Consider the following 27030-nt stretch of genomic DNA (forward strand, 5'->3'; position numbering starts at 1 on the left):
TTTAGTAGAGACGGGGTTTCACCGTGTTAGCCAGGATAGTCTTGATCTCCTGACCTCGTGATCCGCCCGTCTCGGCCTCCCAAAGTGCTGGGATTACAGACTTGAGCCACCGCGCCCGGCCTGTCTGATATTTTTTAATGTTGATTTTATTCTCCTGTTTGAGGTGCTGTCTTATTTTTCCACTATATAATTACTATTTTTTTCCTATTTGCAATCAATAAGCAGTCTGTGGGAAGATGCTTTAAGACCATGCACATACCCTGCTGCTCGTCAGAATTTCCTTCTACTTTTTAGCATCCACTGCTAATGGCAAAAGTAATTTTAATACTCTCTCAATAGTTCATAGAACAGAAAGATTTGAAAACATTTGGCCTAATTGACTTATATAGAACATTGTACCATATAGTTTCTGTATACTTCTAAATATTCATGAATCAAAGAAGAAATCACCTTGGAAATTTGAAAATGTTTTAAGCGGAATGGCAGAGAAAGTATTATCTGTCAGAACTTTGAGATACAGTTAATGGCATTCTGAGAATGAAGATTATAGTTTTAAATGCATACATTAAAAAGGAAAGGTGAAGATCTAAGTTTTCAACTCCAAGTAGAAAAAGCACTGTACAATGTGCTCCAAAGGGAAGAAAACAATAAATATAAATTAGTTGAATATAAAACAGGTACAGTAGCGAGGATTAACAAAGACAAACATTAGAAAAGACTAATGAAATTGATCAACTGCTGGAGAGATTGATAAAGGCAAAAAGCAAACAAACGAGTGATATCAGCAATAGGAAAGGGGAGATCACGGTAGATCTTATAGACACTGACAAAATCAGGAGGATATTATTAATGACTATTCCAGTACATTGAAAATTTTAGATGAAATGGCAAATATCTAGGAAAGCCGACTTACTAAAAAGAAAACTCCAGGTCCAGATAACTTCACCAGTCAGTTCTTCCCAACTTTTATAGGCATTTCACCAGTCTTACACAGACTCTTCCAGAGCATAGGAAAAGAGGTGAAATTCTATTCTTGTTTTTATACAGCCAGCATCATTTTGTTATAAAAACCTGAAAGAAAAGGAAAACAGCAAGTCAGTCTGTGTTATGAACATAGATGGAAAAAATGTAAACAGAATATTTGCAGACTGTATTTAGTGAAATACCGAAATAATCATGACCAAATGGATTTATTTGAGAAATTTAAGGTTGATTTAATACTTGAAAATCAGTATCACTCACAACATTTACAGTATAAATGATTATTTTAGTAGATACATAATTTTAAAAAATGGAGTTCAATACATTAATGATAAAAACCTTTAACAAACTAGGAATGGAAAATACTTCCTTGACTGGGTGAGGTGATTCATGCCTGTAATCCTAATACTTTGGGAGACTGACGTGGGAGGATTGCTTGAGGCCAGGAGTTTGAGGCCATCCTGGGCAACATAGTGAGACTCTATCTCTACAAAAATTACAAAATTATCCAGGCATGGTGGTGTGTGCCTGTAGTCCCAGCTGTTTGGGAGGCTGAAATGGGAGGATTGCTTGAGCCTGGGAGGTTGAGGCTGCAGTGAGTCATGATCCCACCACTGCGTTCCAGCCTTGGTGACAGAGCAAGACCTTGTCTCAAAAAGGTGAAAGAAAAGAAAAAAAAGATACTTCCTTAATATATTAAGAGCTTGTACGAAGAATTTAGGATAACAATCACACTGTATGATGAAATACTGAAAGCTTTTCCCTGAGATTGGGAATAAGACAGGATACTTCCATCAGAAGTTCTTTTCATTTTCAGTATTGTAATGAAGGTCTAAAACAGCTGCAATAAGGCAATAAAAGTAAGAAAGTGATAAATGTTAGAAAGGAAAAAAAGAATTTTTTTAAACAGATGTTATGCTTGCATTATTCCTAGTTTTTACTTGGAATAATCAGGAGAATGGTGATTCATTCTGGAGATGAAAATTTGGTTGTTAAAAATGTATGTAGGTGGTATGTAAAGCTTTGAGATAGTGTGAGATCACCTACCCAGTGAATTAGGTAGAGAAACAGGCTTTAGATAGAGAAGCGGGGCTACTTTTTAGAGATTGGGAAAGCAGGCAGATTTAGTAAAGTGAACTGAGAAGAAGCTGCCAGGGAATCCAGAGTGGAGAGTTTTGGGGACCAAGTGAAAAGAGTTTTAAGAAGAGAGTTACTAGCTTTTTGAATGCTATGAGATTCACCTTATGTACCTTAACAAAGGGATTTCAGAGGAGGGTAAGGGTTAAAGTCCAGTTGGAGTTGGTTAAGGTATTTGGTGAGAGCGTTGGGTCAGTCAAAGTAGACAACTTTCAATAAGATTTTTTATATAAAAGTGAGAAGAGAAGTAGGCAGTAGCCTGAAGAATATGAGCAGAAGGGGGTTTGTTTTTTAAGAAGAGAATGCAACAGCTTGTCTGTAAGCTGATCCAGCAGAGGGTAAAAGTGTTGGGTGGAAGTTAGAATTAGGTTTGCTCTGGTAATGCCCTTGATTTGGTGGAGTTTAAAAATTCTGGACCCAGGTAGACGATGCAACTCTGAATGGGCTTACACCATTTATCCTTTGTAACTAGAGGAGAGGCATAGTATGTGCATTTAGTAGTGGGAAAAAATATATATAGTTCTCTCCTCATTAGTTATTCTTTCTACAGCTATTCACTGAGTGTCATTAGAATGCCAGGCATACTTTGCTGAATGGATGGGCAGAGTCTTAACCTGTGCTTGAGGCTGAAGCAGTGCTGGAAGATCTGAGAAGAGAAGATTCCTACAGGTTAACACACAGTGTACTCACAGCCTGTCTGCTTGAACACATCCATGTGAGACTGGCTTTCCACATTTTAAGTTAAAAATCTAGAACATTTAAAGAGAGTTAAATGTACTCTCTTTAAATGTAAATAGTCAACAGAACAGACAAAAATCCATGCTGTTGTGAAGTTTACATTCCACTGGAAGACAATAGATATGAAACAAGTAAGATAATCCACTAATTATGAGCTAAAATTGAAGAGAGGGAAGAAGGTTTAGGAAATAGAGAGAAAATAAGGTGTAAAAAGTGAATTGACCGGGGAAATGAATTATTGGTTGACCCACAGTGTGGAGAGTCTATATGAGATGTGTGTTTATAAGTGTGAAGAGAGACCAAACAGCATAATATTTTGTCTCTAGCCGTATCTAGCTGCTTGTTGGTATATAACAGTAAGCAGAGAGTTGGGCTCCTCCAGGTTTGGAGTTGCCATATATATATAACTGCACCTTACCAAGGTGCCATTGAGTGCAAAATACACTCTTATTTTGTGAACTGAGAAAAAACACTGTCACTTATGGTATGTGGCATACCATAGATTTTATAATATATCCTGATTTCTGAGCTATTAGTTTTAAAAGTGTTCATTTTAGAATTGGTAAAATAAGTAGTTGGGATACTTTTGATTGGAAACAACAGAAAACCCAAACTCAGATGCGCTTTAATAATAAGGAGAAGCCAAGGGGGATATGAAGAAAATGGCATTCTGAATGAGGCCTGCTTCCTTGGCTCCCTCAGTTACCTACCCCCTGTCTGGTTCTCTTGAGGCAGCCTGCTGTGGTGCCCTACAGAAAACTGCAGGATCTGGTTCTGTAGTGATCCTTCTAAGCAGAGAGAACTGGTGTGTAGCTGGCCATTGTAGCCAGGGGCAAGGACCATGAAGCTGCAGATCCTGGAAGATGGGACATAGCGCCCATGTATGTAGTATAGTTGGCCTTCTTGATCTCTACAAGGCAAATGTATTGCTGAATGGATGGGCAGAATCTTAACCTGTGCTTGAGGCTGAAGCAGTACTGGGAGATCTGAGAACAGAGAAGATTACTGCAGGTTAACACACAGTGTACTCACAGCCTGTCTGCTTGAACACATCTGTGTGAGACTGGCTTTCCAAATTTTAAATTAAAAATCTAGAACATTTAAAGAGAGTTAAATGTACTTTTTCCAACAGATAACTTTCTGGAGCTGAAATCTATGATTTCCTTATTAAACAATTCAGTAAATGAATTAAAAGGGGGCAGTGTAAGAAAATTTTGGAGAGCAAATATATAAAGAGATAGAAATCATGAAAGCAAAGAAACTTGGAGGAGAAATTTGAGATGTCCAAAATGTGGATAATATGACTTCCAGAAGGAGAGAAAGAAACAGATGGAAGAAAAGACTACATATTGTGTACAGTGTACGCTGCTCGGATGATGAGTGCACTAAAATCTCAAAAGTCACTGCTAAAGAACCCATCTATGTAATCAGAAACTATCTGTACTCCCAAAACTATTGAAATCAAAAGAAAAGAACCAAAAAAGGAAATGGATGGAGGAGTGGCGGTAAGCCACAGGAGAAAAAAAAAAGACAGGCATCACATTTCAAATTTGAAAACTATAGCTAAAAAACAGTGAATTACCATCTAGAGCTACTGAGAGAAACATGACTGCAACCCAAGAATACCATATCCAGCCAAGGTATTTATCTGTATAGGTAAAAGAAAGATGTTTAGGGGGTCTATATAAATTCAGAGTATACCACTCAAGTATCCTATTTGAGGAAAATACTAGGCAAATAAATGAAGCAGATCAGAGACTATAAGACTGGGAAAGGTGAAGAAGAGAGTGAAGAGCAGTGAACAATGAACTTGGTTTTATATTTAAAATTATATCTTAATGGATGAAGTTGGACTGGAAATATGTAAGTGCTACATTAGACCTCTTTAATAGAATGGACATAAGGAAAAGTTTTGAATGAGTATTGAGCTCTTTCTGCAAAATATAGGAATTAGGGTGCTCTGCAGAAGAAATGTGCCAAAGGTGTCATAGAGTAGAGAGGGAAGGGAAAAGAAGAAAAGGTAGATGTATTTTAGGAGTCTCATTTTTGGGATTGGGAATGGGAAAGGAGTGGATAAGTGTGGAGTATTTTTGTAGGGGAAATGTTTGACATCTTGTTTATAAATTAAAGACATATGCTTTCAACAGTGAAAGGCAGGAAAGGGAAGATAACCATTGATAAGATGGAAAAGTTCAGTAGTATTTAGGTAAAGGGGAAATGAAACGAATGACAACTTTTTTTTTTTTTCTTTTTGAGACAGAATCTTGCTCTGCCACCCAGGCTTGAGTGCAGTGGTGGGATCTTGGCTCACTGTTACCTCCGCCTCCTGGGTTCAAATGATTCCTGTACCTCGGACTCTAGAGTACTTGGGATTGTAGGCATGTGCCACCATGCCCAGATAGTTTTTTGGTATTTTTAGTAGAAATGGAGTTGCACCATTTTGGCCAGGCTGGTCTCGAACCCCTGGTCTCAAGTGATCTGCCTTCTTCAGCCTCCCAAAGTGCTGGGATTACAGGCATGAGCCAGTGTACCCAGCCTGCACGCCAACTTTATCACACTAATAAGGAAAAAGAAAAAAGATAGCAATGTCAAATAAGCAACAAACAAAATATAGATGGAAAGAACAAAATTAATATTTAGGTCATCTACTAAATGTGAATAAATTATGTAGGCTCATAAAAAGAAAACTGGAGTAGGTATATTAAGATCGAAGTCAGCTTCATGTGAATTAACACAGAAACAGAAAATGAAATACCGCATGTTCTTGTAAGTGGGAGCTAAACAGTGAATACACATGGACACAAAGATGGGAACAGTAGACACTGGGGACTACTTGAGAGGGGAGGTTGGGAGCCAGGGGTGGGTTGAAAAACTACCTATTGGGTACTGTGTGTACGACTGGGTGAAAGGATTCTTTGTACGTCGAACCTCGGCAACAGGCAGTTTACCCATGCAGTAAACCTGCACACATACCCCTGAATCTAAAATAAAAGTCAAGAGAAAAAAAACCCCAAAACAAGGTAGACTTCACACAAACAAGGAATATTAACAGAGATAGAAATATTTAGTAAAGACAAACATGTAAGTTCATCAAGAAGACAGAACAGTCCTACATTTGTAGGTGTTTAATAACAGAGTTCTAAAATACATGAAGTACAAATGGTCAGAACTAAAATGAGAAATGTGCAAGTCCACAATTATAGTTGTAGATTTCAACCTTTGCCTTTCAATATTGATAAAACCAAGTATACAGAAAAATAGGAAGGATATAGAAGACTTGAATAACATTGTCAATTAACTTGACATAATTGGCACTTAGAGAATATGATACGTATCAACTGCAGATTACACATTCAAGTGCCTTTGGAACATTCAGTAAAATAGACTATATCTTGGATAATAGAACACATCTCAATACATTTAAAAGGACTGAAACCGTACATCATGTGTGTTCTTTTTTGAAGACAGGGTCTCGCTTGCTCTGTCATCCAGGCTGAAGTGTTGCGATTGTAACTCACTGCATCCTCTATCTCCAGGCTCAAATGATTCTCTCACCTCAGCCTCCTGAGTAGCTGGGACTACAGGTACACTCTACCAAATTCAGCTATTTTTTTTGTTTGTTTGTTTAATTTTTAGTAGAGATGAGGTCTGACTATGTTGTGCAGGCTGGTCTCAAATTCCTGGCCTCAAGTGATTCTTCCACCTTGGTCCCCCAAAATGCTGGGGTTATAGGCATGAGCCAGAGTTTCTGTGGAATTGCAATAGAAATCATTAACAAAAAGATAACTAGAAAAGTTCCCCAAACATTTGGAAATTAAGCAACATCTAAATTACACATAGGTCAAAGGAGAAATAAGGGAAATTAGAAAAACATTTTGGAATGAATGAAGGTGTAAACACAGTCTGTTACATTTGTGGAATGCAGCTAAAGCAGTATATAGAGAGGAATTTGTACCTGCAAATGTTTTTATTAGAAAAGAAAAAAGATATAAATGAACTAAACTTCCATAGCCAGACTGCCTCTCTAGATTCCTCCTCTCTGGGCAAGGCATCTCTGAAAGAAAGGCAGCAGCCCCAGGCTTATAGATAAAACTCCCATCTCCCTGGGACAGAGCACCTAGGAGAATGGGCAGCTGTGGGCGCAGCTTCAGCAAACTTAAACGTTCCTGCCTGCTGGCTCTGAAGAGAGCAGCAGATCTCTCAGTGCAGCGCTGGAGCTCTGCTAAGGGACAGACTCCTCAAGTGGGTCCCTGACCCCCATGCCTCCTGACTGGGAGACACCTCCCAGCAGGGGTCAACAGACAGCTCATATAGGAGAGCTCCAGCTGGCATCTGGCGGGTGCCCCTCTGGGATGAAGCTCCCAGAGGAAGGAACAGGCAGTAATCTTTGCTGTTCTGCAGCCTCCAGTGGTGATACCCAGGCAAACAGGGTCTGGAGTGGACCTCCAGCAAACTCCAGCCGACCTGCAGCAGAGGGGCCTGTTAGAACAAAAACTAACAAACAGAAAGGAATAGTATCACCATCAACAAAAAGGACGTCCACACAGAAACCCCACCTGAAGGTCACCAAAGGTAGATAAATCCACGAAGATGAGGAAAACCAGCGCAAAAAGGCTGAAAATTCCAAAAACCAGTACGCCTCTTCTCCTCCTAAGGATCACAACTCCTCGCCAGCAAGGGAACAAATCTGGACAGAGAATAAGTTTGATGAATTAACAGAAGTAGGCTTCAGAAGGTGGGTAATAACAAACTCCTCTAAGCTAAAGGAGCATGTTCTAACCCAATGCAAGGAAGCTAAGAACCTTGAAAGATTAGAGGAATTGCTAACTAGAATAACCAGTTTAGATAAGAACATAAATGAGCTGATAGAGCTGAAAAACAAAGCACAAGAACTTTGTGAAGCACACACAAGTATCAATAGCCGAATCAATCAAGCAGAAGAAAGGATATCAGAGATTGAAGATCAACTTAATGAAATAAAGCGTGGAGACAAGATTAGAGAAAAAAGAATGAAAAGGAACAAACAAAGCCTCCAAGAAGTATGGGACTATGTGAAAAAACCAAACCTACATTTGATTGGTGTGCCTGAAAGTGTTGAGGAGAATGGAACCAAGTTGCAAAACACTCTTTGGGATATTATCCAGGAGAACTTCCCCAACCTAGCAAGACAGGCCAACATTCAAATTCAGGAAATACAGAGAACACCACAAAGATACTCCTCGAGAAGAGCAACCCCAAGACACATAATCATCAGATTCACCAAGGTTGAAATGAAGGAAAAAGTGTTAAGGGTAGCCAGAGAGAAAGGTCAAGTTACCCACAAAGGGAAACCTATCAGACTAACAGCAGATCTCTCAGCAGAAAGCCTACAAGCCAGAAGAGAGTGGCGCCAATATTCAGCATTCTTAAAGAAAAGAATTTTCATCCCGAAATTTCATATCCAGCCAAACTAAGCTTCTTAAGCGAAGGAGAAGTCAAATTCTTTACAGATGCTGAGAGATTTTGTCACCACCAGGCCTGAAGGAAACACTAAATATGGAAAGGAAAACCAGTACCAGCCACTGTAAAAACATACCAAATTGTAAAGACCATTGACACTATGAAGAAACTGCATCAACTAACGGGCAAAATAACCAGCTAGCATCATAACGACAGGATCAGATTCACACTTAACAATATTAGCCTTAAGTATAAATGCCCCAATTAAAAGACACAGACTGGCAAATTGGATAAAGGGTCAAGACCCATCGGTGTGCTGTATTCAGGAGACTCATCTCATGTGCAAAGACACACATAGGCTCAAAATAAAGGAATGGAGGAATATTTACCAAGCAAATGGAAGGCAAAACAACAACAACAACAAAAAACAGGGATTACAATTCTAGTCTCTGATAAAACAGACTTTAAACCAATGAAGATCAAAAAAGACAAAGAAGGGCATTGCATAATGGTAAAGGGATCAATGCAACAAGAAGAGCTATTTTAAATATATATGCACCCAATACAGGAGCACCCAGATTCGTAAAGTAAGTCCTTAGAGACCTACAAAGTGACTTAGACTCCCACACAATAATAGTGGGAGACTTTAACACCCCACTATCAATATTAGACAGATCAATGAGACAGAAAATTAACAAGGATATTCAGGACTTGAACTCAGCTCTGGACTAAGAGGACCTAATAGACATCTACCAAACTCTCCACCCCCAAGCAACAGAATATACATTCTTCTCAGCACCACATAGCACTTTTCTAAAATTGACCACATAATTGGTATTAAAACACTCCTCAGCAAATGCAAAAGAATGGAAATCATAGTAGTCCCTCAGACCATAGTGCAATCAAATTAGAACTCAGGATTAAGAAACTCAGAGCTGCACAACTACATGGAAAGTGAACAACCTGCTCCTGAATGACTACTGGATAAATAATGAAATTAAGGCAGAAATAAATAAGTTATTTGAAACCAATGAGAACAAAGACACGACGTACCAGAATCTGTGGGACACAGCTAAAGCAGTGTTTAAAGGGAAATTTATAGCAGTAAATGCCCACAAGAGAAAGCAGGGAAGATCTAAAATTGACACCCTAACATCACAATTAAAAGAACTAGAGAAGTAAGAGCAAACAAATTCAAAAGCTAGAAGACAAGAAATAATTAAGATCAGAGCAGAACTGAAGGAGATAGAGACATGAAAAACCCTTCAAAAAATCAGTGAATCCTGCTAGCTAGACTAACAAAGAAGAAAAGACAGAAGAATCAAATAGACACAATAAAAAATGATAAAGGGGATATCACCACTGATCCCACAGAAATACAAACTGCCATCAGAGAATACTATAAACACCTCTATACAAATAAACTAGAAAATCTAGAAGAAATGGATAAATTCCTGGACACATACACCCTCCCAAGACTAAACCAGGAAGAAGTTGAATCCCTGAATAGACCAATAACAAGTTCTGAAATTGAGGCAGTAATTAATAACCTACCAACCAAAAAAGGCCAGACCCAGACAGATTCACAGCTGAATTCTACGAGAGGTACAAAGAGGAGCTGGTATCATTCCTTCTGAAACAATTCCAAACAATTGAAAAAGATGGACTCCCCCCTAACTCATTTTATGAGGCCAGCATCATCCTGATACCAAAACCTGGCAGAGACACAACAAAAAAAGAAAATTTCAGGCCAATATCCTTGATGAACATCAGTGCTAAAATCCTCAATAAAATACTAGCAAACCAAATCCAGCAGCACATCTAAAAGCTTATCCACCACAATCAAGTTGGCTTCATCCCTAGGATGCAAGACTGGTTCAACATGATGGAAATCAGTAAACGTAATCCATCACATAAACAGAACCAGTGACAAAAACACATGATTATCTCAATAGATGCAGAAAAGGCCTTCAATAAAATTCAGCCCTTCATGCTAAAAACTCTAAATAAACTAGATATTGATGGAACTTATCTCAAAATAATAAGAGCTGTTTGTGACAGACCCACAGCCAATATCATACTGAATGGGCAAAAGCTGGAAGCATTCCCTTTGAAAACCGGTAGAAGACAAGGATGCCTTCTCTCACCACTCCTATTCAATGTAGTATTGGAAGTTCTGGCCAGGGCAATCAGGCAAGAGAAAGAAATAAAGGGTATTCAGGTAGGACGAGAGGAAGTCAGATTATCTCTCTTTGCAGATGACATGATTGTATATTTAGAAAACTGCATTGTCTCAGCCCCAAATCTCCTTTAGCTGATAAACAACTTCAGCAGAGTCTCAGGATAGGAAATCAGTGTGAAAAATCACAAGCATTCCTATACACCAATAATAGACAAACTCATGAGAGCCAAATCATGAGTGAACTCCCATTCACAATTGCTACAAAGAGAATAAAATACCTAGGAATCCAACTTACAAGGGATGTGAAGGACCTCTTCAAGGAGAGCTACAAACCACTGCTCAAGGAAATAAGAGAGGACACAAATGGAAAACATTCCATGCTCATGGATAGGAAGAGTCAATATAGTGAAAATGGCCATACTGCCCGAAGTAATTTATAGATTCAATACTATCCCCATCAAGCTACCATTGACTTTCTTCACAGAATTAGAAAACACTTCTTTAAATTTCATATGGAACCAAAAAAGAGCCCATATAGCCAAGACAATCCCAAGCAAAAAGAACAAAGCTGGAGGCATCGTGCTATCTAACTTCAAACTATACTACAAGGCTGTGGTAACCAAAACAGCTTGGTACTGGTACCAAAACATATATAGACCAATGGAATAGAACAGAGGCCTCAGAAATAACGCCACACATCTACAACCATCTGATCTTTGGGAAACCTGACAAAAACAAGCAATGGAGAAAGGATGCTCTATTTAATAAATGGTGTTGGGAAAACTGGCTAGCCATATGCAGAAAACTGAAACTGGACCCCTTCCTTATACCTTATACAATAATTAATTCAAGATGGATTAAAGACTTTTAAACGTAAGACCTAAAACCATAAAAACCCTAGAAGAAAACCTAGGCAATCCCATGGCAAAGACATGGCAAAGACTTCTTGACTAAAACACCAAAGGCAAAGGCAGCAAAAGCCAAAATTGACAAATGGGATCTAATTAAACTGAAGAGTTTCTGCACAGCAAAAAAACTATCATCAGAGTGAACAGAAAAACCTACAGAATGGGAGAAAATTTTTGCAATCTATCCATCTGACAAAGGACTAATATCCAGAATCTACAAAGATCAAATTTACAAGAAAAAAAGCAAACAGCCCCATCAAAAAGTGGGCAAAGGATATGAACACACACTTCTGAAAAGAAGACATTTATGCAGCCAACAAACATATGAAAAAAAGCTCATCATCACGGGTCATTAGAGAAATGCAAATCAAAACCACAATGAGATACCATCTCACACCAGTTAGAATGACGATCATTAAAAAGTCAGGAAACAACAGATGCTGGAGAGGATGTGGAGAAATAGGAACGCTTTTACACTGTTGGTGGGAGCGTAAATAAGTTCAACCATTGTGGAAGACAGTATGGCGATTCCTCAAGGTTCTAGAACCAGAAATAACCATTTGACCCAGCAATCCCGTTACTGGGTGTATACCCAAAGGATTATAAATCATTCTACTATAAAGACACATGCACACATATGTTTATTGCAGCACTGTTCATAATAGCAAAGACTTGGAACCAGCCCAAATGCCCATCAATGATAGCCTGGATAAAGGAAATGTGGCACATGTACACCATGGAATACTGTGCAGTCATAAAAACAAATGAGTTCATGTCCTTTGCAGGGACATGGATGAAGCTGGAAACCACCATTCTCAGCAAACTAACACGGGAACAAAACTAAACACCGCATGTTTTCACTCATTAATGGGAGTTGAACAATTAGAACACATGGACACAGGGAGGGGAATATCACACACTGGTGTGGGCCTGTTGAGGGGTGGGGGGTTAGGGAGGGACAGCATTAGGAGAAATACCTAATGTAGATGACGGGTTGATGGGTGCAGCAAACCACCATGGCACGCGTATACCTGTGTAACAAACCTGCATGTTCTGCGCATGTATCCCAGAACTTAAGGTATAAAAACAAATAAAAAAACAACCAGAAGGCCGGGCGTGGTGACTCACGCCTGTAATCCCAGCACTTTGGGATGCTTAGGTGGGTAGATCACAAGATCAGGAGTTCAAGACCAGCCTGGCCAAGATGGTGAAACCCCGTCTCTACTAAAAATAGAAAAATTAGCTGGGCATGGTGGTGGACGCCTGTAATCCCAGCTACTCGGGAGGCTGAGGCAGAGAATTGCTTGAACCCAGGAGGCGGAGGTTGCAGTTGAGCTGAGATGGTGCCATTGCACTCCAGCCTGGGCAACAGGGTAAACCTCCATCTCAAAAAAAAGAAGATGTGGTACATATACTCCATGGAATACTACTACCTGTAAAAATGAAAGCAGTTGTGTCCGTTGCAGCAACGTGGATGCAGGGAGGCCATTATTCCAAGTGAATTAATGCAGGAGCAGAAAACCAAATACCACATACTCACTAGTGGGAACTAACCATTGAGTACACATGGACACAAAGAAGGGAGCAACAGACACCGGATCTATTTGAGGGTGGAGGGTAGGAAGAGAGTGAGGACTGAAAAACTGCCTTTCAGGTATTACACTGATTACGTGGGTGATGGAATTATCTGTACATCAAACCCCTGCGAAACCTGCACATGTACCCCTTGAACCTAAAATAAAAGTTGGAAAGAAAAAGAAGGGTGAAAGTAAGAACAAACACATTACAAAATAATATGTGCAAACGATCAGTAAACACCAGAAAGGGTACTCAAAATCTTTTTTATTTTATTTTTTTGAGACAGTTTCTCCCTCTGTCGTCCAGGCTGCAGTGTAGTGGCACCATCTTGGCTCACTGCAACCTCTGCTTCCTGGGCTCAAGCGATCCTCTACCTTAGCCTCCAAAGTAGCTGGGACTACAGGTCATACCACCACACTTGGCTAAGTTTTTTATAGAGACGAGGTTTCACTATGTTGCTTAGGCTGGTCTTGAGTTCCTGGGCTTAAGTGATCCACCTGGCTTGGCATCCCAAAGTGCCGAGATTATGGACATAAGCCACCGTGTCCAGCCTCTGAAAATCTTTAAATATCAGAAAAATACAAATTTATGTCATAATGAGATAGAATAATGCATACTTACTGGAATAACCAATAAAAAGTCTGGTTATACCAATGGTAGGAACTGATGAGGAATAAGTAGAGCTCTCATACCTTGAAAATGTGATTGTAAGGTGGAAACAGTTTGGCAGTTTCTTAAAAATGTAAGTGCATATCTATAGTTTGATCCATTGATTTCATTTTGTACATTTATTCAAGAGAAATGTATATACCTGTCCACAGATTTATACATGTCTTAGCTTCATTTGTAAAAGACTATAATTACATAATCCAAGTGTCCACCAATAAACAAGTTGTGTACTTTCATACAAGAGAATACTACTCAGCAGTGTGAAGGAGCAAACTATTGATACAATACTTAGAAAAGTTATGTTTATAAAAAGGAGCAAGGCACAAAAGTGTCTTTAATTCCATTAAATCAAATTTTGTAAAACTGATCTATAGTGTGAAAGATAAGATCAATGTTTGAGGTGGAGGTTGGTAGGGATTACCTGGAGGGGGATATAAAAGAGCTTTTGGGGGTGAGGGAACTGTTTTATATCCTGTTTGAGGAGATTACACTTTGTGTATATATTTGTCAAAGCTTATCAAATTGTACACTTAAGTGGCTGCATTTTATTATATATAAATTACTTTTCACTAAGATTGATTAAACATTTGGTTGGAAGGAATCAAATAGGTATAGCAGTCATTAAACTAAATGCAAATAGATTATATATTGTGCCAGTAAAATACCATCAGATTATATATTGTCCCAGTAAAATACTGTCAATATATTGTGCCAGTAAAATACTGTGAGATTAGTTTAAGAAACAAAACCTAACCAAGTCCTGTTTCGAAGAAGCAAACTATTGAAAACTTGATAGGTAAAGCTGAAAATAAAAGAGTTGAATAAAGATCTAAGATATAGGAAAATATCCAAAAGACAAGGTGAAATTTAAATATCAAGCTAGGTAAATGGATTGTTACCATCGTAAAAGGCATAGTTTATGAACAATATATATATAGATATTATATGTATATATATATAATTTTTTTTTTTTGAGACAGAGATTTGCTCTTTTGCCCAGGCTGGAGTGAAGTGGTGTGATCTCAGCTCACTGCAGCCTCTGCCCCCACCAGGTTCAAACGATTCTCCTACCTCAGCCTCCTGAGTAGCTGGGATTATAGGCGCTTGCCACCATGCCTGGCTAATTTTTTTTTTGTTGTTGTTGTTTTGGTAGAGATGGGGTTTTGCCATGTTGGTCAGACTGGGTTCGAACTCCTGACCTCGTGATCCACCCACCTCAGCCTCCCAAAGTGCTGGTATTATGGGTGTGAGCCACTGCACCTGGCCAGGATTTCAGTACATGTTTATCAGAATTAGGTCTAGTGGATGAAAATACGAGTATAAGGAATTGAATAGTGCATTTAATAAACCTGATTATATGTGTGTAGAAATAGTGTTTTAAATTCCTGGAATAGATCTTTTTTTAATGTCCAAGGAACTGTGGTCAAAGTTTAATGTCCAAGGTACTTGACCATAAAGAAAATCTTACCAGATGAGAAAAGTTGAGATTTTACAGGCTGCGTTGTCTGGTAATAATACAGGTAAAGTAGAAAGAAATAACTATGAGACGACTCCTTTGAAACCTGCCCCCTGTTCCCCTATTCTCCCTGTATTTGTTTCCACTGCAGAATTGCCTCAGTATTCTTGAACTGAGAAACTGGTAGTGGCAAGGTCTTCATTCTTTATATTTCTAGCCTTACATTATTGAAATGCCTTTCAGTTTGATGCCTTTGTGTGACTGCCAGTGAACTAGGTTTTCCTAGCGTACAGGTGTTGCCCATGCCCACACCTAGATTATCAACGATACTGTAAAACTTGACCTGAAATTTTAGGTTGATATTCCTGGCCTTTCTCTTTCAAATTCCTTTAAACTTTCAGTAACCACTTGTTGGCCATTTATTAGAACACAGGGAATTTTGAATTAAAAACTCACATAATTTAAAAGAAACAGGAACACCTAATGCTGAGAGGATGTGGAGAATAGCATATTCTCATACATTACTGGTGCAAATGTGAATTGTTACAGCCTTTTGGAAAATAATTTGACAGCTTGGTTAACAATTAAAATTCATATTCCTTTTGGCCTAGTATACCTCCTCCTAAGATTTCTAATCTTAGAAATAAAAGCCCAAGTAAGGCCATATGTATAGGGATATTTATTGCAGTGATGTACATATTGTCAGCCAACTGAAAACGAAATGAACATTAGTAGGGAAAGGCAGGAAAAATGATACCTCCATAGGTGGGATATTATGCTACATAAAGAAAAAATAAATTAGACTAATATCAGATTAGTTTGAGAAAGTTCCGTAAGGTTTTGTTGAGTGAGCAAAGAAGGATGCAGAAAAGTATGTAATAATTTGAGTAACCAAAAAATAATTTAAGAGAACCATGCCTATATCATAGGCTCATGAGTATGAAGAAAAGTATTTAGGAATTCCTGCTAGGTGGTTAAATGTTTACCTTGGTCAAGGGTGGGTCAGAGTAACTGGGGAAGTAGGTTAAAAAAAAAATTTGTCTGTGATCATATCTATGCATTATCTGCAAAATTATATAAATATGTATGTTTAAAGATACTAAGTAAACATTTAAAATAAAACTGACCTATTTCCCAGCCTGGGCAACATAGCAAGACTCATCTCTAAAACAAAATATTAATTAAAATAAATTAGCTAGGCATAGTGGTGTGTGCCTGTAGTCCCAGCTACTCCAGAGGCTGAGGTAGGAGAATCACCTGAGCCCAGGAGTTTGAGGCTGCAGTGAGCCATTGAGCATGCCACTGCACTCCAGCCTGGGTGTCAGAGTGAGATTCTGTCTCAAAAACAAAAAAAACAAAAAACACAATTATTTCTTTTCTAAAACTGATGCTGATTTGCAAACCTAAGTGTTCATGTGAAGTCCACTGAAACTCTTAGGAGTAGAAGAGGCATAGTGGAGAGCCATAAAACCTTTTATGTTAGGCCTTAAAACAAAGAATCAAGGAAGTGTGTACACACACAACATGCAATAAAACAATAACCAGTGAGAAATTTACCTAAGAAACTCGAAGCCTGGAGTAAGGTGGTTTTTGTGGGTGGTTGATACTATTTTTTCAGGAACTTTGTATTCCTTTGATTTGTCATTTTTGGTGTTGGCTTTGTGTTTAGGCATAGCACAGGCTTTGTGTTCAGGCTGTAGTACTTCCAGCTGTAAAATCCAGCCATAGCCAAGTCCAGAGAGAGAAGAATGAGACAGTTTCTTCTTGGATGTTTGTCATAGGCTGTTTTTTTTAAAGCATTTGCTAAGGCTGAGTCTGGGTTACAACTTGATTTTAGTGTTATAGAGGAAGGTGTTTTAGGAAGGAAAAGCAGAATTAGGCAAAGGAAAAAGTTGAGCTCCAATGCAGTCCTGACAAAGGGGAACTCTGGGTCAGGGTTGCTTATTTGAGTTGCCCCATGTTGGATTGAAATGCCTGGGCCTTTATACTCTTTATGGTATGGGCTGCCATGGGAAGGGCAAAACCTGCAGCAAGGCAGCCCCTGAAGGAGTTGATGTTCTGCTGACCACCTTCCCTGCTGCTGCTGGCAGCAAGTCCTTCCTTGAAGAGGTGATCTAGGTGGCGTGTCTCCCTGTCCACACACTTTCTTAAGAATAAGAAAATATTTCCTGGAAGTCATCCATCAGATGTGCCCTCACATCTGAGTATTAGATTACATGCTGTGTCAGAGATTCATGGTTACACATTATAGCCTTTTCGTACTTCTCTAGTAAAAAGAATTCTGATTTCATGATGGGTACATGATCATCTGGGATAATGGCTACGTTTTTCAGCCTCCCTCTACTTGTAGACATGTCAGTAACTTCTGGCTAATTGAATGTAAGTTGAATTTTCATGTGTGACTTAACAGGGGGAGAGAGGGTGTGCCCCCCATTTTCTTTTCCTCCTTCCTGCTGGGTAGAATTTGGGTATAATAGTTGGAGCTTGAGCCACTATCTTGGATTATGAGGTAGAAACCACATGTTGGGGATGACAGAGCAATAGTATAGAACAGCATTAGGTCCCTGATGATCATGGAAATGCCTTGGATTTCCATGCTCTGGATTGCTTACCTTTGGATTTTTTTATCTTGGTAGTTAGTCCATTACTGTTTAGGTTTTTCTGTCAGTTGCATTAAAGCCTAATTTTTATTTTCTCTCCCTCTCTCTATATGTGTATATATATGTGTCTATATAGATATATATTCTTTTTTTAAAATAGAGATGAGGGTGTTGCTGTGTTGGCCAGGCTGATCTTGAACTCCTGACCTCAAGCAGTCCTCCTGCCTCAGCCTCCAAACTGCTGTGATTACAGGCAAGAGCCACCACACCCAGCCCACACCTAATTTTAATTGATACACATTTCTAATTAGTCAGTGGCAAGGGGCATGGGAAAACATGATTGGCTTCAACTAACATTTTGAGGTGGAATGGATTTTGGGGAGTAAGGCCTGGATACATCTCTGTCAGGCGAGTACAACAGAGGGAGAGAAAGGCAAGAATATCAAGGGGTTTGCAGGGTATGATTCTTGTGATGGACTATGGGGTCTTAACTAGGTATGTGAGAAAGTGACATGTGTGGATGGTAGGTGGTGAACAGTGAAGAAAAGATAGTTCGGTGTATTGTTGGTCTCCATGGGGCTGAAGACTCATTGGAAAGGGGGAAATAGGCTAAATGAACTGGAGACATGAGACAGTAGTCAGAGGTTAGGGTGCTTTTTTTGTGGGTAATGTTGTTACTGGTAATAGCAAGTGCCAGAGAAGGGGATGGCTAAAGAGGGGTGGAGGAAAAGATAGTTAATGGTGAGGTTAAGAAATGGAGAGGCTGGGTTTGGGATGGAATATCTTAGATGTTGATGCAGATAGTGGAATAGAGTGAACGATTTAGTAATATCTTTAGTGCATTAGGAGTAGCTGGGAGATGACTCCCAGGGAGGCAGATCCAGAAGCGAGCGTGTGTTCCGAGTGGCTGATGTTGATGAAAGAGGGAAGAAAAATGATCTGGAAACAGCCATGATGAAGGAAATAGCGTCCTTCTTAAATATTAAAATTTTTTATATAGCAGCAGATACTTGCTGGTTGCAGTGGCTCACGCCTGTAATCCCAGCATTTTGGGAGGCCAAGAGAGGAGGATTGCTTGAGGCCATAAGTTCAAGCCTGGCAACTTCGTGAGACTCTGTCTCTACAAAAAATAAAAAACAAATTTAAGAAATTTATGGCTGGGTGTGAAGGCTCAAGCCTGTAATTCTAGTGCTTTGGGAAGCCGAGGTGGGAGGATCTCTTGAAGCTAGGAGTTTGAGACCAGCGTGGGCAACATAGCGAGACCTGTCTTTACCAAAAGGAAAAAAGGAAAAAAGATGACATAAAATTAAGATTTAGGTATGTTTTGTTCATTCCTGTTGCTTTTAATATTTTGCTGTCTTCTTTTTTCATGTATGTGATAAGTATTTGTTTCATCTAAATTTATGCAATCTGAATATAACTAGTCATTTTTTACTGGTTACAGTATGTGTTAATGTGCCCATTATGTTTAATTTGTATTATATTAAGAATTAAAAAATACTAATATATGAAAATATATAAAAATATATGAAATTAATATCATAGACTTAAGTTTTCTTTCTTGATTTAAATTACAGACTAACTGGATCTTCTGGGTTTGTAACAGATGGACCTGGAAATTATAAATATAAAACAAAGTGCACCTGGCTCATTGAAGGACAGTAAGTAGAAATGGCTGACTTAATTTTTGGTTTTTTAGCATAGAGGTCAGTGTGACATTAGTTTTCCCACAAATAAAATTAACGATCTGTAGCATAAAGTACTTAAAACATTTACTTGATAACCTTTCATTTGACAAAATGAATTTAATTTTTCTTAGCCTTCATTAATTTAAAAGTTTCATGTTGATTTAATGCTGCAAATGAATTGTACACACCANTTGACAAAATGAATTTAATTTTCTTAGCCTTCATTAATTTAAAAGTTTCATGTTGATTTAATGCTGCAAATGAATTGTACACACCACAAATTTGTGTATTTCCAACTGTAATAGTTCAGAAATGGTTATATATATATTTTTTTTTTTAATTTTTTTTTTTATGGGACAGCGTTTTGTTCTTGTCACCCAGGCTGGAGTGCAGTGGTGTGATCTCGGCTCACTGCAACCTCCACCTCCCAGGTTCAAGCGATTCTCCTGACTCAGCCTCCTGAGTAGCTGGGATTACAGGTGTGTGCCACCACGCCTGGCTAATTTTGTATTTTTAGTAGAGATGGGGTTTCACCATGTTAACCAGGATGGTCTGGAACTCCTGACCTCAAGTGATCCGCCCACCTTGGCCTCCCAAAGTGCTGGGATTACAGGCATGAGCCGCTGCGCCCTGCCACAGTTACATATTTTTAATGGTTTGCTTAAAGCATTAGAAAATTACAATAATGTGTTATTTTCTAAGTATCTATTTTGTTGTGGATAAGAAAATTGTAATAACTGTTATTGCCTAAGTGATCCCTTCTCTGGACCCACTGTGTCCCTCCAGCTGTTGCTTTTTTTCTCCTTGTCTTCATGGGAGACTTTTAAAGCAGTAATTCTCAAACTTTTTTGGTCTCAGGACTTCTTTACACTCTTAAACTTTGAGGATTCCAAATAAGTTTGTTTATTATTTATTTATTTATTTATTTTGAGATGGCGTGTCGTTCTGTGGCCCAGGCTGGAGTACAGTGGTGTGATCTTGGCTCTCTGCAACCTCCACCTCCTGGGTTCAAGCGATTCTCCTGCCTCAGCCTTCCGAGTAGCTGGGATTACAGGCATGTGCCACCATGCCCAGCTAAGTTTTTGTATTTTGTAGTAGAGACAGGGTATCACCATGTTGGCCAGGCTGGTCTCGAATTCCTGACCCCAAGTGATCCTCCTGCCTTGGCCTCACAAAGTGCTGGGATTACAGGCGTGAGCCACCGCCCCCGGCCCCAAATAAGTTTATGTTTGTCTGCGTTCACCATATGAGAACTTATAACCAACAAATATTATTTATTCATTTAAAAGCAACAATTATAAGCCCACTACATGTTAGTACAAATGATAGTTTAATGAAAAAGAACCTTATATTTAAAAAATTGTAGTGAAAAGAATGACATTGTTTTACATTTTTGCAAATCTCTTTAATGTCTAGCTTGATAAAAGAGCTGAATTATCATATCTTCTGCATTCACTTTGTTGCAGTATGTTATTGTGATTGAAGCCTGTCAAGAAGATGAGGCCTCACTTGAATATGAAGTAGGAAGAAAGATATTAATAGTACAGTATTTTAAAATAATTGTATATGGTCTTCTTTGATACCATATCAAAACTTAACAAGTAGTAATTTCTTAAAAGTAAATTGCAGTTTGTAATCTGAAACTATGTGAAGGAACTTCTGGTACTTGTGAAATTAAAATCCATTGGTTTTCTTGCACTGAATGGATCTTTTTCCCATCCATGATTTGGTAACATGATATATAGGTCATTTGGAAAACAACAGGTCATTGAATTATGCAGATCTTCCATATGTTGATATATTTATTCCCTTACATAATATTTAAAAAATCACATTGGTTAGTATCACCATCAGTCTCCTCAAAAAGTTCTAAGTATGGCAAATAACAAATTTTCCAAAATCCTGATTACTACTTGAAAGCTTGTATTTTATCTTTGGCAGCAAATACTGTCAGTTGTTTTCTTTGAAGTGACAGGCTTGCTTTCCTAATTTTTAAGAAAATGTCTGCCAGATATCCAACTCTGAATAACCATAATTTGTTGATTGTTCTTTCAAGTAAGCATGGTAAATGGTGTTGTAAGAAAAAAGTAGCTAGTTCAGCTTGCAACTTAAATAGTAGCAAAAGTGGTTTTCATTGAGAAAACCATGGCGCTTCTGTTAGGCAAGATAAGTGTTTTATATTTACTTTGCATCTTGTCAGAATATTAAAGAGATGTCTACTAATTGGTCAGGATTTAATAAAATTAGAAGTTTTAAACTGCTTAATCAAGATATCCTTAAATGAAACTGGCAGTTTTTCTTTTTCCTGTGAGCAATTGGTGGTGAAGAATAGCAGTGATCACTAGTACCATTTGCTGCTGTTGTCTTGATTTGTTCTAAGATGCCCACAGTTTCACCCACCATTGCTCCTTGAACCATTAGTAAATGCCAGCATGGCGATAAAATATATGCTATCTTAGTTTTACTGTGAATATAGTTTTGACCTCCTGGGACTTCCCATAAGGGTCTCAGGACCTGTAGCATTTTGTGGACTTCATTTTGAGGAGTGCTGCTCTAAGGAGCTCTGCTCTGTCCTATCAGTTCGTAACCACCTGATGCCCTCCTCCACTTGTTTTTCTGAATGTGCTCTCAATGGTTGTTCCTCCTCAGCGTAAGCGAAAAACTAAGCAAAGAAACTTTCATTCCTCCTTTTCCTTATTCCCCACATTTAGCCTGTCAGTAAGTTCTGTCAGTTTTCCGTTTAGATTGTCTCCCCAGTCCATCACCAGACTCCTTTTCACCTCCATCTCCACAACTGGGAGAGCCACCATCCTCTCTCTCATGGGCCACACAGTAGCCTTGAAATTGGCCTCCTGCTTTTGCCCCTTGCCCACCTCCCACTTCTCATCTCTTAAGATTTTCTCTGTTTGCTGTGTTTCAGGCACGCTGATTTTCTTCATGTTGCTTGGACATGTCAGCCTCTTTCTCCCTTAAGACCATGCTGTTCCCTCTGTCTGAAACGTTTTTCCCTGGGCTTTTCACATGGCTTGTCTCTTGTCATTCTCATATTGCCAAAGCTTACTGGGCTATCTCCCTACTACTTTTTGTGCTGCCACATCACCTTCTTTTAATAATTCTTCACAGTATTCATCACCATCTGAGTTTACTTGTTTATGTATTTATTTAGTTGTTAAACTAGAGATGTTAGATAAGTGTGGGATAGAGGCAAGGTCTAAACTGGAGAAATAGAATTAGGCATCAGCAGGATATAATGATGTTGATATTCCCAGAGCTTTCTGAGTGGAGTGTTGGACTGAAGCCAGGCTAGAGAGTGAAGGGGTGAGTGAGATAAAGGCACTGGAGAAAGCAAAGTTTTCTGCGAAGTTTTACCTTATTAGAAGGAGAAACAGTAGGGCAGGTATTTGGTAGAGGGAGAGTTGGGATTTGAGGCTTTTGTTTTATTTTTTTAAATTTTTTTTTTTTTGAAACGGAGTCTCGCTCTGTTGCCCAGGCTGGAATGCAGTGGTGCGATCTCGGCTCACTGCAAGCTCCGCCTCCTGGGTTCACGCCGTTCTCCTGCCTCAGCCTCCCGAGTAGCTGGGACTACAGCTGCCCACCACCACACCTGGCTAATTTTTTTGTCTTTTTTAGTAGAGACGGTGTTTCACTGTGTTAGCCAGGATGGTCTCGATCTCCTGACCTCATGATCCTCCCGCCTCGGCCTCCCAAAGTGCTGGGATTACAGGCGTGAGCCACCGCCCCGGCCTGTTTTATTTTGTAAAATATGTGATACTTAAGCAGATTTAAATGTGGATGCAAAAGTTCCAGATGAGAGGGAGATGTCAAATATTTGAGAAACAGAAAGAGAGGCAGATAGGTATAGAATTTTGGAAAATGAGAATTTTAGGGTTTTTTGTCTGGTTGCTGAGCATAAGCAGGGAGGTGGGACTGGGTTATTTGAAATAGTCGTTGAGAGTGGCAGTTGTGGAGAGTGAGAGAGAATTGGTAGGACTGCTGGCAGAATCTAAGTGCCATTTGCAGTTGGAGAACAGAGACCAGTGCCGAAACCAGTTTACCCAGTGGTGTGGTACAGCTTAGGTTTTTTTTTTTTTTTTTTTTTTTACCTCCCCCCCCCCGCTTTTTTTTTTTTTTTCCTGGTTCAATCTTAGAGCAGATAACTGGTTTCCTGTAGAACAGAGCTTTTGCCAGCCAGTGTCATGAAAAATCAGAGGGGCTGGCAAATTTAGAGGATTGGCAGGCATGTTTATGAAATAACGTAGTGTGGAATCTGAAGTTGAATAAGGAAGTGCAGAAATGGTAAGGCTAATTGGTTGGTTCAGCGACCATTAAAGAGTGGCCACTGAATGGACTGTAAGGCCCAGAATCATGGACCACATCAATTTTCCCATTGCATGTTTAGTAGTCTTGCACATGGAGAGTACTAAATAAATATTTGACAAATGAAGGAGTACTGATGGGGCAGTTGTTAGACTGTGTTCCATATTATTAATTTAAAAATCTGAATTTTTATATTCTCAAATGTCTGATAGTTACGATAATTTTTTTATAAATTTCTTTTTTTTATTCTTTTCAGGCCAAATAGAATAATGAGACTTCGTTTCAATCATTTTGCTACAGAGTGTAGTTGGGACCATTTATACGTTTATGATGGGGACTCAATTTATGCACCACTAGTTGCTGCATTTAGGTAAGCTCAGTCATATAAGCATTCTTTCATCATTGTTTGATTTCTAAATTTAAACATATCTTCTGGATTGCATTCTTACTGGGTTCACCTTTATTATCACTTAACACATTTATTTTATGGAAAAAATACTAGTTCTTGAGTCTCACCATCACTTGTGTGTTAGTGCTAACTTGGTTTCTGTAGCCCTGGGTAAGTTTCTAGGCATAGTACGTGACTTCTCTCTTCAGTTTCCTGATCTGTAAAATTGTGATAGTTCTATTAAGTTCACCTGCTCCTTGTGGTGGTGGTGAAGTTTATCGTTACAAAATAGTTTGAGAGTAATATATTGAATGAAACTATTTCTGTGAAAAATTTAAATCAGGAAAACATCCATCACATTCCTTGTGTAGTGCCCATTGCATAGGCCTTCAGGAGTTATTTGTTGAATTCAAATATAATTGTGTGTGTGTATGTATGTGCATCATGAGTGAGGGAAACTTTTTGGAACAGTACACATAAAATGAACAGTGGCTACCTGTGGAGAAATCAGGAACGTACTTATTATATATATTTTTTTCAATAAGTACATTTACATTAGTAGTTAAACAGAAGCAATTTAACACCAAATATATGGAGTGTTCTGAATTGTTAGGGTGTTTTACTTTTGATTAGCAACAAGTAGCTGTGTTGTTCGTTATGTTTTTGGCCACATGGGAATTCAAAACTGTCTCTGATTTTCTTCCTTTTACTTGATAGAGGATTTTAAAATACAATCGTGTCACTTGGCAACAGGAATACGTTTTGAGAAATGTGTTATTAGATGATTTCATCGTTGTGTAAACATCATAGGGTGTATTTACACCAATAGATGGTATAGCCTACTGTACATCCTGCTTATATGGTACAGCCTATTGTACCTAGGCCACAATTCTGTAGTGCATCTTACTATACTGAATACTGTAGGTAATTGTAACCCAATGGTATTTGTGTATCTAAACATATCTATACATGGAAAGGTACAGAAAAAATACGGTATTATAATCTTATACAACCTCTGTCATGTATGTGGTCCGTTGTTGACCAAGTGTCATTATGTGGTGTATGACTGTATGTTTTTCTAAAATGCATATCCCCTTAGGAAACCACCTGCAACTGGCTTTCTAAATTTCTTTGTCTCAAACGTTTTATTTCCTTTACTTTAAAAAGAAATCAGTTCAACAAATATTTTTTGTGTTTCTCACGTGGGGCTTGTCTGGCTGATGTCCTGTGTGGATGAGGAAGTTAACAGGGAGCAAACAGTACACAAGGACAGGAGATCAGGTGACTCTTGTGTCCTCGTGTTTTTCTACCCGCTTTGGCTTAGAAATCTCTCGAACGTATCTTTGAACTGAGAACCAAGGCCATTTTCTGGGTTTTAAAGGTTCACTTACAAGGCCAAAGAGCAGGGTGGATGGCTGTGCTGAACATTTAAAGTGGCATTGGTCAAGTGTTGGAGTGTGTATCTTTATGCCAGCATTTGCAACGTAACTTGTAGCAAGAAGCACCCCAAACTTTAACACAAGCCCAAAAACTAAGTGTGATGTTATCATAATAGTACTTATGTTTGTTAATCAGAATTCATGGAGCTCTTGTTGTATGCCAGGCACTTTGAATCAGCTTATCAGGAGCCTTGTAGGAACATGAGCCAAGCAGGTGTATATCACTCTGTGGTTCACCTGGATGGTATATTTGATAAACAGTGGTAGCAGTGGTAGAGCAGAGAGAGTGATTGAGAAAATTCTTCAAAAGAACATTATTCCTTTTAGAGTTTTTTTTTTTTTTAAGAAAGTTATGTGCTTCCTCTTCCCCTTCCTCTTCCCCTTCCCCTTCCCTTTTCTTTCTCCCCCAGGCTGGAGTGCAGAGGCAGGAACGTAGCTCACTGCAGCCTCAACATCCTGGGCTCAAGAGATGCTCCCACCTCAGCCTCCCCAGTAGCTGGGACCACAAGAATGCAACACTATGCCCAGCTAATTTTTTTTTTTTTTTTTTTTTTTTTTTTTTTTTTTTTTTTTTTTTTTTTTTTTTTTTTTTTTTTTTTGTGGAGATGGAGTCTCACAGTGTTGCCCAGGCTGGTCTTGAACTCCTGGGCTCAAGCAGTCCTCCTGCCTTGGCCTCTCCAAAGTGTTGGGATTACAGGTGTGAGCCACTGCATCCAGCCGAAGATTGCTTTTGACATACCTGTTTCCAGGTAGCCCTGGTCTTGTCAGTACTTATTCCTTCAGCATTTCAAGGGATTCTGGTGTATATAACCAGTGAAAGCATGATGATGGTTAACCCTTCATTTACATCTCCAATCATATGTCACCTCTTCCAAGAGGCCTTCCTTTCACCCTTTCTAAAGTAGCACCTTCTGTTCTTTCCCTCTGCTCTCCTTCCCTTCATAGCATTTGTCTCTACCTGGCATTATGTATGTGGGGAGTATCTGGGCTTATTTGTTGTTTTTCTAATGTGAACTACATGAAGGCAGGGACATAGTCTTATTCGCTGTTGTATTCCTGGTACCTAGAACAGTGTCTCACAGGTAGTAAGTGCTTAGTAAATATTTGTTAGTTGAATACATAGTAGAAATGCATCACTATTTTGTAACTCCTGGAGCACCAGAGTTTCAGAGTTCCTAGAGTTTTGCCTTCATATTAAAAATTGAAGGGCCAGGCGTGGTGGCTCACACCTGTAATCCCAGCACTTTGGGAGGCCAAGGTGGGTGGATTGCCTGAGGTCAGGAGTTCAAGACCAGTCTGGCCAACATGGTGAAACCCCATCTCTACTAAAAATACAAAAAAAAAAAAAATCATCTGGGTTTGGTGGTGTATGCCTGTAATCCTAGCTACTCAGGAGACTGAGGCAGGGGAATTGCTTGAACCAGGGAGGTGGAGGTTGCGATGAGCCGAGATTGCGCCACTGTGCTCCAGCCTGGGCTACAGAGGGAGACTCTGTCTCAAGAAAAAAAAA

At 39.0% G+C, this 27030-nt stretch overlaps 1 protein-coding gene across 3 annotated transcripts in view; it reads left to right on the forward strand.

Moving 5' to 3' along the window:
- ATRN (attractin) overlaps positions 1 to 27030 on the forward strand; it is a 190050-nt gene that overhangs the window by 43028 nt on the left and 119992 nt on the right. For all 3 annotated transcript variants that reach the window (XM_017872612.1, XM_017872614.1, XM_017872613.1), the window contains exons 2-3: positions 19266 to 19349; positions 23950 to 24063. In XM_017872612.1, coding sequence (XP_017728101.1) covers positions 23963 to 24063 — 101 coding nt within the window. In that variant the 5' untranslated portion in view covers positions 19266 to 19349; positions 23950 to 23962. The remainder of the gene's footprint in view (positions 1 to 19265; positions 19350 to 23949; positions 24064 to 27030) is intronic.

This window comes from Rhinopithecus bieti, unplaced genomic scaffold (genome assembly GCF_001698545.2).
Source record: "Rhinopithecus bieti isolate Rb0 unplaced genomic scaffold, ASM169854v2 scaffold_7580, whole genome shotgun sequence".
In the NCBI taxonomy this organism is placed as follows: Eukaryota; Metazoa; Chordata; class Mammalia; order Primates; family Cercopithecidae; genus Rhinopithecus; species Rhinopithecus bieti.